General features: G+C 37.4%; 1 protein-coding gene and 1 long non-coding RNA gene across 6 annotated transcripts in view; one reads left to right on the forward strand and one right to left on the reverse strand.

Annotated features, from left to right (window-relative positions):
- LOC110272193 overlaps positions 596-12149 on the reverse strand; it is a 15437-nt gene continuing 3883 nt past the window's right edge. The window contains exons 2-3 of the long non-coding RNA XR_002363134.1: positions 9142-9149; positions 596-606 (exon numbers count right to left, since the gene is read on the reverse strand). This is a non-coding gene — a long non-coding RNA (uncharacterized LOC110272193). The remainder of the gene's footprint in view (positions 607-9141; positions 9150-12149) is intronic.
- LOC107643698 lies at positions 7761-11433 on the forward strand. Of its 5 annotated transcripts, none has more exons than XM_016347424.2 (5): positions 7761-8113; positions 9171-9262; positions 9381-9556; positions 10646-10754; positions 10882-11342. In XM_016347424.2, exons 1-5 carry the CDS (start codon positions 7873-7875, stop codon positions 10897-10899), a joined length of 636 nt encoding a protein of 211 aa, XP_016202910.1. In that variant the 5' UTR covers positions 7761-7872; the 3' UTR covers positions 10900-11342. The 5 variants fall into 5 exon arrangements, with proteins under 5 accessions (XP_016202910.1, XP_016202911.1, XP_016202909.1 ...); XM_016347425.2 differs by having other exon boundaries at positions 7762-8113; positions 9195-9262; XM_016347423.2 differs by having other exon boundaries at positions 7763-8113; positions 9195-9262; positions 10869-11433.

Consider the following 12149-nt stretch of genomic DNA (forward strand, 5'->3'; position numbering starts at 1 on the left):
CCAAGACAGCTCTATGTGATCTTGGGGCAAGCATCAACCTAATCCCTGCATCCACTATCAGAAAGCTTGGCTTGACTGAAGAGGTCAAACCAACCCGGATCTGTCTTCAACTTGCTGATGGCTCCATTAAATTTCCATCAGGCATAATTGAGGACATGATTGTCAAGGTTGGACCATTTGCCTTCCCTACTGACTTTGTAGTGCTGGAAATAGAGGAGCACAAGAGTGCAACTCTCATTCTAGGAAGACCATTCCTAGCAACTGGACGAACCCTCATTGACGTCCAAAAAGGAGAGATAACCCTGAGAGTCAATGAGGATGAGTTTAAGTTGAATGTTGTCAAAGCTATGCAACATCTAGACACATCAGACGACTGCCTGAGCGTTGATATTATTGACTTCCTGGTGGAAGAGGTCAATATGACTGAGAGTCTCGAATCAGAGCTAGAGGACATTTTTAAAGATGTTCAGCCTGATATGGAGGAACCAGAGGAAACAAAAGAACCTCTGAAAACTCCTCAGGAAGAGGAGAAACCTCCTAAACCCGAGCTCAAACCACTACCACCATCCCTGAAATATGCATTTCGGGGAGAAGGTGACACTTTTCCTGTAATCATAAGCTCTGCTTTAGGGCCACAGGAAGAGAAAGCACTAATTCAGGTGCTAAGGACACACAGGACAGCTCTTGGATGGTCCATAAGTGATCTTAAGGGCATTAGCCCAGCCAGATGCATGCACAAGATCCTATTGGAGGATGATGCTAAGCTAGTGGTTCAACCACAGAGGCGGCTAAATCCCGCCATGAAGGAGGTGGTGCAGAAAGAGGTCACTAAGTTACTAGAGGCTGGGATTATCTATCCTATTTCTGATTGCCCCTGGGTGAGCCCTGTCCATGTTGTCCCTAAGAAGGGAGGAATGACAGTGGTTCATAATGAAAAGAATGAACTGGTTCCCACAAGAACAGTTACAGGGTGGCGTATGTGTATTGACTACAGAAGGCTCAATACAGCCACCAAGAAGGATCATTTTCCTTTACCATTCATAGACCAGATGCTAGAGAGACTAGCCGGTCATGAATATTACTGCTTTTTGGATGGCTATTCAGGTTACAACCAAATTGCAGTAGATCCACAGGACCAAGAGAAAACAGCATTCACATGTCCTTCTGGAGTGTTTGCCTACAAAAGGATGCCTTTTGGTCTGTGTAATGCACCTGCAACCTTTCAGAGGTGCATGCTCTCTATCTTCTCTGATTTGGTAGAAAAGTTTCTGGAAGTCTTCATGGATGACTTTTCAGTATTTGGAGACTCATTCAGCTCCTGCCTTAACCATTTAGCACTTGTTCTAAAAAGATGCCAAGAGACCAACCTAGTTTTAAACTGGGAAAAATGTCACTTTATGGTGACTGAAGGGATTGTCCTTGGGCATAAAATTTCAAACAAGGGAATAGAGGTGGATCAAGCTAAAGTTGAAGTAATTGAAAAATTACCACCACCTGCCAATGTTAAGGCAATCAGAAGCTTTCTGGGGCATGCATGATTCTATAGGAGGTTTATAAAGGATTTTTCAAAAATTGCAAAACCTCTGAGCAATCTGCTAGCTGCTGACACGCCATTTATGTTTGACACAGAGTGCCTGCAGGCGTTTGAGACCCTGAAAGCTAAGCTGGTCACAGCACCAGTTATTTTTGCACCAGATTGGACATTACCATTCGAACTAATGTGTGATGTCAGTGGCCATACCATTAGTGCAGTAGTGGGACAGAGGCGTAACAAGCTTCTGCATGTCATTTATTATGCAAGCAGTGTCTTAAATAATGCCCAGAAAAATTACACAACCACAGAAAAAGAATTACTTGCAGTGGTTTATGCCATTGACAAGTTTAGATCATACTTAGTAGGATCAAAAGTGATTGTGTACACTGACCATGCTGCTCTTAAATATCTACTCACAAAGTAGGAATCAAAGCCCAGGCTCATAAGATGGGTGTTGCTTCTGCAAGAGTTTGATATAGAAATAAGAGACAAAAGGGACAGAGAATCAAGTTGCTGATCACCTGTCCCGGATAGAACCAGTAGCAGGAGCATCCCTCCCTCCTATTGAGATCTCTGAAACCTTTCCGGATGAGCAATTGTTTGCTATTCAAGAAGCTCCATGGTTTGCAGACATTGCAAACTATAAGACTCAAGGTTCTCCTTCTGTAACCATGGAGAGGAAGCATGAAAAGTTTCTCTCACTGCAGAGTCAACCAAAACCCCCACAGTCAAACTCTAAGTTTGGTGTTGGGAGGCCACAACCGAACTCTAAGTTTGGTGTTGGGAGGTCCCAACCTTGCTCTGATTATCTGTGAGGCTCCATGAGAGCTCACTGTCAAGCTATTGACATTAAGGAAGCGCTTGTTGGGAGGCAACCCAATGTTATTTAATTATATCTATTTATTTTCCATTGCTATTTTATGTTTTCTTTAGGTTGATGATCATGTGAAGTCACAAAAACTACTGAAAAGGCAAAAACAGAATGAAAAACAGCATTAAAAACAGCACACCCTGGAGGAGGAGCATTCTGGCATTTAAACGCCAGAAACAAGCACCAAGCTGGCGTTAAACGCCAAAAACAAGCATCAACCTGGCGTTAAATGCCAGAAACAGGCTACATTTGGGCGTTTAACGCCAGAAACAGGTAGCAGTCTGGCGTTAAACGACAGGATTGCACTGCAGGGGCGTTTACACGCCTAATAGGAGCAGGGATGATACATCCTTGACCCCTCTGGATCTGTGGACCCCACAGGATCTCCACCTACCTCACCATTCAAATTCAAACCATTCCCCTCCCAAACCCACCTATTCACACACCTCCATCTCCTCCATCTTCTCCACTTCTTTCTTCGTTTGCTCGAGGACGAGCAAACCTTTTAAGTTTGGTGTGGAAAAAGCATTACTTTTTATTTTTCCATAATTCAGTGGTAGAGCAATTGACTGCAGATCAAAAAGCTATGAGGGAGGAGCAACAAAGGCAAGGAAGAGACATAGAGAAGCTCAAGAGCACCATTGGTTCTTCAAGAAGAGGAAGACGCCACCCTTATTAAGGTGGACCCATTCCTTAATCTCCTTGTTCTTATTTTCCTGTTTTTCGTTTACTATGCTTCATGTTTAATTATGTTTGTGTCTTTACTATATGATCACTAGTATCTAAGTGTCTATGTCTTAAAGATATGAATGTCCTATGAATCCATCACCTTTCTTAAATGAAATTTTTTTTCTGAAAAAGAAAAAGGAGTACATGAATTTTGAATTTTAAAATAGTTTAATTATTTTGATGTGGTGGCAATACTTTTTATTTTCTGAATGAATGCTTGAACAGTGCATATGTCTTTTGAATTTGTTATTTATGAATGTTAAAATTGTTGGCTCTTGAAAGAATGATGAAAGAGGAGAAATGTTATTTGATAATCTGAAAAATCATAAAAATGATTCTTGAAGCAAGAAAAAGCAGTGAAGAACAAAGCTTGCAGAAAAAAATGCAAAAAAAAAAGAGAGAGCAAGAAAAAGAAAAGGCAAGTAGAAAAAGCCAAAAGCTCTTTAAACCAAAAGACAAGAGCAAAAAGCCAATAGCCCTTAAAACCAAAAGGCAAGGGTAATAAAAAGGATCCAAGACTTTGAGCATCAGTGGATAGGAGGGCCTAAAGGAATAAAATCCTGGCCTAAGCGGCTAAACCAAGCTGTCCCTAACCATGTGCTTGTGGCGTGAAGGTGTCAAGTGAAAACTTGAGACTGAGTGGTTAAAGTCAGGGTCCAAAGCAAAAATAGAGTGTGCTTAAGAACTCTGGACACCTCTAATTGGGGACTTTAGCAAAGCTGAGTCACAATCTGAAAAGGTTCACCCAGTTATGTGTCTGTGGCATGTATGTATCCGGTGGTAATACTGGAAAACAGAGCGCTTAGGGCCACGGCCAAGACTCATAAAGTAGCTGTGTTCAAGAATCAACATACTGAACTAGGAAAATCAATAACACTATCTGAATTCTGAGTTCCTATAGATACCAATCATTCTGAACTTCAAAGGATAAAGTGAGATGCCAAACCTGTTCAGAAGCAAAAAGCTAACAGCCCCGCTCATCTAACTAAGACTGATCTTCATAGATGTTTTTGGAATTCATTGTATATTCTCTTCTTTTTATCCTACTTTGTTTTTAGTTGCTTGGGGACAAGCAACAATTTAAGTTTGGTATTGTGATGAGCGGATAATTTATACGCTTTTTGGCATTGTTTTTAGGTAGTTTTTAATATGTTTTAGTCACTTTTTATTATATTTTTATTAGTTTTTAAATAAAAATCACATTTCTTCACTTTACTATGAGTTTCTGTGTTTTTCTGTAATTTCAGGTATTTTCTGGCTGAAATTGAGGGAGCTGAGCAAAAATCTTATTCAGGCTGAAAAAGGACTGCTGATGCTGTTAGATTCTGACCTCTCTGCACTCGGAATAGATTTTCTGGAGCTAGAGGAGTCCAATTGGCGCGCTTCCAATTGGGTTGGAAAGTAGACATCTAGGGCTTTCCAGCAATATATAATAGTCCATACTTTTCTCAAGTATAGATGACGTAAACTGGCGTTCAACGCCAGTTCCATGTTGCAGTCTGGCGTTCAGCGCCAGAAACAGGTTACAAGTTGGAGTTCAACGCCAAAAACAGGTTACAACCTGGCGTTGAACTCCAGAAACAGTCCAGACACGTGAGAAGCTTAAGTCTCAGCCCTAGCACATACCAAGTGGGCCCCAGAAGTGGATTTTTGCACTATCCATCTTAGTTTACTCATTTTCTGTAAACCTAGGTTACTAGTTTAGTATTTAAACAACTTTTAGAGACTTATTTTGTACCTCATGACATTTTTAGATCTGAACTTTATACTCTTTGATGGCATGAGTCTCTAAACTCCATTGTTGGGGGTCAGGAGCTCTACTGTGTCTCGATGAATTAATGCAATTATTTCTGTTTTCTATTCAAACACGCTTGTTTCTATCTAAGATGTTCATTCGCACTTCAATATGATGGATGTGATGATCCATGACATTCATTACCATTCTCAATCTATGAACGCATGACTGACAACCACCTCCAGAATTCATCACTTCTATGGGCCTTTTTGATGAGAGAAAGATGTAGATGATGCAAGTCATCAATAGACTATCGTTAGATGATTCGGATGTGATAATGTAATCCAAGTCAACATCACTCAAGTCTTCCTCGACACGATCAACTGGTTCGTCAAATTGAATTTGCTTCGCCGCTACCGAGGGTGCATGCGGGTTCGAAGACGATGGCCTACAATCACCACCTACGTTACGAACTACAGCGTACCACTCCATCACATGTTACGACATTAATCTCATATGTACATCGAACATGAGCGTCACATACTAATTAGCTTCGACCCAAAATGTCCTATTTCGAAACCCTCAACTCGAGAGCGTTGATAAAAATCTGTATGCAATTCTCTCAACCTCTTTAGAAATAAGAGTGGAAGTGGGCCGAGCTACATGGTGGGACTCGCGACTCGACTCGTTTTAGGCTCGGCTCATTTATTAAATAGGTTAGGCTTGGACTTTTTGTAAAGCTTTTTAGTTAAAAAGGCCAGGTCATAGTCTTTAAAAAAAAGGCAATAAAACTCGTTGAGTCGGCTCGTTAAAGTATTTTTTTTTGTAAAAATAAATTATTCTTGGTTTAGATTTTTAACTATTCACTTATATTAAATACAAAACGAAATTGAAAAGAATCAATGGTCAAGATTAGTTAAAATTATACCTTTTTTATTAAAAAAAAGTTTATAGATTGTAAGTATGATTATGATATGTGACTAACGATTGATATATAAAAGAATTCTTCTTTACAAATGATGAATTATAAATTTTGGAATGCATTTAATGTAAATTTAGAATTTTTAAGTTTATTATTTTGAGTTATAATGTACGAAACATGCTTTTTAAATAGGTTCGTGAGCTTGTCGGGTTTTAAATAGGATAGACTTGAGCATGAAAAATAAGCCTATGAAAAGTAACAAGCCTAGGTTTGAGTTATCTATTTACAACATGGGTCAAGTTTATCAAAAACTAAAATTTGGTTCGGCTTGACCCATTTCCATCCATACTTGAAACTTAGTACACCCATACTAGTTAATATAAAAATTTTTAGTGCATCCAAAAAATCAAGACAGCAAATACACAACAATACAAATAAATCGCATTCAAATATTACTCTCCTCTCATCACTTTTAATTATCTCTTTCGAATAAATTACCACAAAAAAAAGAGTTGAGTATTAGTTATGTATACGAAGAATAAAAAAAGAAGAAATATAAATGAGTGGAATTGAAGTAGTGTAATGAGCCAAAAATCTCTTCATATATTGTAATTTAATAGTATAAGATACTGAGACACTTAAATATAAATAAGAGAAATTCTCCACATACAAGCATTTTTTTATACAAGTCTTTACAAGTCATTATATTAACGCGCTTGAACCGTTACTGCACGTTCTTCTTCCTCTTCCTCTTCTTCTTCTTTTCTTTCGTTTCTTACTTTCTCTTTCTCCTTCTTCAACCGTTACTGCACAATTTCACTGCACCTTCTTCTTCTTCTTGCTGCACATTCTTCTTCCTCTTCCTCTTTCTCTTCTTCTCCTTCTTCATTTACGTGCTTTTCTCTCTATTTTCTTTCTTTGTTATTCTCGATTTCCATTATTTTTTGATATCAAACTCTGAAATCGTTTTTGAAGAAGAAGAAGCAGCAGAAGATGAGGAGGAGAAAGAGAAAGAGTTCTGAATTATGCATAAGGTGTACTTCAACGAATTTTGGGTGTATTTCTTAAATCCTTTGGGTGTAGTTTTGTAATCCTTTGGGTGTATTTCTGTAATCTTTTGGGTGTATTTCTATAATCATTGTACTTCAACGAATTTTGGGTGTATTTCTTAAATCCTTTGGGTGTATTTCTGTAATTCTTTGGGTGTATTTCTATAATCGTTTGGGTAAATTCCTGTAACCATTTGGGTGTATTTCTGTAATCGTTTGGGTGTATTTCTGAAGTTTCATTATCTTCAAAACGATTTCAAAGCTTGATTTCAGAAACCATTAAAATCGAAAAAAAAAACGAAGCAAGAATACTAGTAATAAACGCAAGTAAAATGTCTAATAAAAAGGCAAAGAGAATAACGAAGAAATACATGGAGGAAGAGGAAGAAGAAGAAGAAGAGGAAGAAGAAGAAGAAATACATGGAAGAGTCGTTCAAGAAGAGGAAGTGGAAGAGGAAGAGGAAGAGGAAGAGGAAGAGGAGTTGTTCATAATACACGGTGAGTTTAGCGCTTTGGAAACTGAATAACGCATTAAAAGATCCGTATGTATAGCAACTTGTAAAACTTGTAAGTCAAAAAGACTTGTATGTGTAGCAAGGCCTCTATAAATAAACGTATACCGAGGATTGAGTATCTGATTTCTAAATAAATGTGCAGTTTACATGTAGCATGCGTGCAATCGGTTATTTTAAATACTGTATTTTATTTGGGTACTGAATTACCAAGTTGTGAATCACTGGGTTGTGTTTTAATAATTTTTTAATCTCAGTACTCAAGATGTATAATGAATATTTAAAAAAATAAATACTCTACCAAATATATATTTCGATAAATACTAAATTTATTTAATTTGAATAAAAAAACCCCTAACCTTCGGACTAATTTGGTGTTTACTCTTTTATAAAATTATAATAAAACCTTGCGGAGGGAAAAAATATGAATAGGAAAATGGTCCCTGGTAAGTGCTCAACTCACCACCGTCTTGTATACTGCTGTGTACGGTGTTTAGGGTTGTAGAGAGAGCATCAAAGCATGGGGAGAGCCATTACTAAGAGCATGATCAGGAGGATGATGATGACGACGACGAAGAACAGCGCTGTTGGTCATTTTCTCCGACGGACCTCAACCGCTCACTTGCACAGCTCGCCTCTCTTCCATTTACATAACCCATCTTCTCTCACTCATCACGTTGTTCAACAAAAATCCCATCTTTGCCCCTTTTCCTCTGATCCCCGTCGGTTTTTCAGCATTAGCTTCTCTGACGATGTTCGAGGTTATCATCTCTAATCATCCTTTCATTTGTTTTCCTTCTGTATTTTGTACTCTCCATAACGAGTCTATTTTTTAAATTATTTTTAAAAAAAAAAATAGTAATTGGCTTGTCAGTGATTGATTGTTTGAAGTATTTAGTTGGTTTTGTAGCTTTGAATGCCATGATGATTATAAAGTATAAACCCTGGTTATCTTAAGCTTCGTAATCAATTTTTGGCTTAATCTTTGACCATTGACCAATTGTTAGATTGGAGAAAAACTTCTCCTTGAGGACCACCTTGCATTTGCTCCGCTGGTTTAACCTAAAAATCTCTTCATAATTTCTAGTTATATTTTATTAACACTATCAATTTTTACAGCCACAAAAGCTAATTGTTCGGGTAGGTTATTTGAATTTTGAAGTTTTTGGTTAGCCTTTGAGTTTAGAACAGTTTCAGTTGTATAGTCTCAGAGGTTTTGGCACGAGTGGGAACTGGGATGGGAAACGCTTAACAGAGGTCTTCCATCTTTATTGTCTGATATGGATTTTTAAGCTAATAATTTCAGAAATTATTAGTTGCTTGCTTTCCTTAGTTCTGCTATTGGATAGGAGTTTTCTCTTTTTCTTTTTTCTTTCTAAATGACTTGCTTAGAGATCTCAGGACATGGTTTCTTCCTAGACCAATACAAACTATGAAGAAGGATTGAAGGGTTCTTTAGTTATGTAGTTTTATCGTAAAGTCTTCTTTGCTTTCTTTCTTTGTTTTACTTTAATGCTTTTTCCTCAGGTTTATGGTTTAGTTATACAATAACTTAGATCTTGTGCAACATTTCAAATGCAACAACTTCTTATGGTAAAACTTGCTGAATGATGCAATTAGTTGTCAATGTTCTAGTTTGCTTTATGAGATTTAGGTGTTTGTTCTTTCTTTCCTGGCACATTGATAGATTTTCCCAAAAGGATAGGCTATGTGAAGTTGTAAATCTCTTTCTTTCCAACAGTTACTAAACTAATATGTTCTATGCAAAGTTATATATCTCAGCATTTACCACATTTACTACAACACTTTTTTTAACAGGTTTGTCTATTTCAAAAGTTGCAGATGAGGCAAGTGAAGAAGGAGAAACCACTGATGATGGATGGGAAGAAGAAGACGATTCTGAGCCTATGGTACTATGTCATTAATTTGACTCTTAACTTTACTTTCGTGTAGAGCTCTTCATTTCACCTATATAATGAATTTAAAAATATGATTACCATTGCTTATAAATAGATGCTCTGTGTGTAGATTGGTGATGGGGGTGATGGTGGTGGAGTTGCCTTGCATAATGTTCCCTGGGGCCAGCGGGCGCTCTCTGTTGCCAAGGATATCCTTAAGGAGTTTAATGAGGACATTGAACTATATGCTTTCAAGACTAGTCCTCGAGGATATGTTTATGTGAGATTAGACAAATTAACAAATGAGTAAGATTACAGCTTTCAACCTATGTCAAATACAACCGTTAGTAGAAAATATTTACAATAAAATGAAGTTATTGTTGTGTGAACAACGGTGACTCAAAGCTTGGGGAAGCTGATATAGGGAAGTCTAATAATTCTCTAGGACTAGGAGAGATAAGATCCAGTTTCAGTTCAAACTTTAAGTGTCAGTGTCATAGTTGAAGCCCCCACTGAGTTAGAATGACGAGTTAAATGGTTAAATAATCATCACAGATCTGACAAGGATGCTCATTGCCATGAATTTACTGCAAAAACTCTCCTAATATAAGCTCAAACTGGTCGTGAGAAGTCCACGATGAATCACATGGCCCTGTACCGTCTATTTGATATTTGAGGTTTACTACTACTTTGAGTCTGAGATAGGCACATGGCTGGTGAGTTTGTGATAATTTTGACCTTAAGTTTTCGTGGCTGTTTGTAACTTTAGGGATTGGCAGACTCATAATATGAACTTTCCAATGGCTCAATTTATTTATTTTGTGAAAATTAAATTCCAAAAAGAAACATTTTCGTTTCTTTATTTTCAAATGTTTTGATGAGCTAATATAACTCCAACCTCAATCATTTTACTCCAATCAAGCTCTACTACTAGAGCTAATCTCTAGCCATTTTCTGCTCAAAACATTTACAGTTCAGTATTACCACATTCCACTTTCTACTCCCATCCATTTCTAACAACTTACACCTAGTCTAAGTTTACGTTTCTTACTTGCAGCATATAGCATGAATGATTTGTTTCTCATTTTCTGCATGGCATATTAGGCATAAAATCATGCCACACACACGGAGACCCATATGTACAGCTTTGTAGCGGATCTGGGTGAAAAACCAATTGCAGAATGAGAATGTATTAGTTTAAAATTTGTGGGAATCAAGACAGCATATCTACATATATTTTTCAAATTGGGTCTAGAGTGGGTTTGATTATAAAGCCTTTCTACAAGAAGAGGTTTCTTTTAAGATTTCAATCCATCAAACTTTCACATTTACCTCCTAGTATTTATTTCTGATTACAATTAGTTTGGTATTCAGTTTTCTGTCTTTCTTTTTCAGATATGGCTGTCCAAGCATGGAAGAGCTTGAACGATATAATCAAGAATACAAGAAAAGATTAGATGAGGTTGGAGCACTTGGAGAGATACCTGAGGATTTGGCACTTGAGGTAATGCATAGTTGTTGCGTCATACATGTTGTATGTAGTCAGTAGAAAATGAATATCCTCTGAATCCTATTCAGTGCATAAAATAAAAGTGCACTTTTTGTTTGAACTTTGAAGGTTTCATCCCCAGGTGCTGAGAGGATACTAAAAGTGCCAGATGATCTTAATCGTTTCCAAGACATGCCCATGAGAGTCCACTATACGGAAAATACAGAATCCAATAGCACAGAAGAGGATGGAGTTTTCTTGTTAGAGTCTATAGAGAAAGAATCAGAGGTATGTGTGTGGAAGCTGGCAGATGTTAAAGAGAACAGAGACCCTCTCAGAAAAGGCAAGCCTTTAAGTCGAAAACAGAAGGATTGGCGATTAGAATTGCCGTTTAACATGCATAGAATGGTAACCCTGTATCTTGATTAATTCTTAAATCGTTTTGCTACCTACATTTAAAAAACTAGATATGACATTTGGAAGTAGTTTTGGAGGAAAAAATGTAGTTCTTTTCTGAGTTATACTTTTCAGCACAGTACTAGGTGATGTTCTGGTTTATTAAACTTTAAATTAATTGAATATAAATACCTGTTAATTTGGACATAGGTCGTTTATCTAAGCAGCTGTGCAAGAAGTTCATATATGAAATTGTAAGAACTGATATCTAGTGAAGATAATATGATGTAACAGTAGCAGGAACCTATTGATGTGAGGTAGATTCAGTATGGTTTATCCTCCCTCAGGTGCTTGGTATTATTTTTGAAATAACAAAGAAGAAACAGTGATAGTATCAAGCTTTCGAGAAGCTTGACTCTCTCCTGGTCTTTAGTCTAATCTCCAAAATTCTGATATAGTCCCCTCACTGTCTCTTCTCTAATCACCCTCTCACTTCCCCCTCATAACAGAATTCTTTTTCCATTCCACTTCCAGCAAGGTAGAGTTAGATACAAAGCCTCCCAACTTATATTGAAGTGTTTAGAAAATTAAGCTCTTCCCATAAATAATGTGGATAATGTGATTTCTCAACACATTATATCTTATTTGCTTGGTTGCAAAGTGTAGCCATTGAGGCACCAGACTAATGTGTAGTTTGGAATTCAATTGTGTATATTGATTTTCCGTAGTTCCTTTACCTGATTCTCAAGTGCTGCTGTTAAAACATGATTATAGCAGAATCCAGCTCTTCTCTTGATTTTTATCCCTGACAAATTCAACCAAAGAATAAATCCATTCCCCATGATGAACTTGGGGTATGTTAGAACATTAATACAAAGATAGCAGCCTCCGACAATCTGAACTCCCCAAGTTGCTGATCAGTCTTTGGAAGAAAAGTGAGGAATAGCTTTTTTGGCATGTATATCACCCGAAGACTGTGGTTCTAGGCATAATGTCAAGCTTCCGCAATGCTTC

This window comes from Arachis ipaensis, chromosome B05, assembly GCF_000816755.2.
Source record: "Arachis ipaensis cultivar K30076 chromosome B05, Araip1.1, whole genome shotgun sequence".
NCBI lineage: Eukaryota > Viridiplantae > Streptophyta > Magnoliopsida > Fabales > Fabaceae > Arachis > Arachis ipaensis.

Excerpts from the sequence above, each read along its gene's own strand:
- LOC107643698 (XM_016347422.2), top strand. The coding sequence starts at position 7,873 with ATGGGGAGAGCCATTACTAAGAGCATGATCAGGAGGATGATGATGACG. Across the intron at positions 9,557-10,645 it reads TTAGACAAATTAACAAATGA|ATATGGCTGTCCAAGCATGG; the intron begins GTAAGATTACAG and ends TTTCTTTTTCAG. Across the intron at positions 10,755-10,868 it reads CTGAGGATTTGGCACTTGAG|GTTTCATCCCCAGGTGCTGA; the intron begins GTAATGCATAGT and ends TGAACTTTGAAG.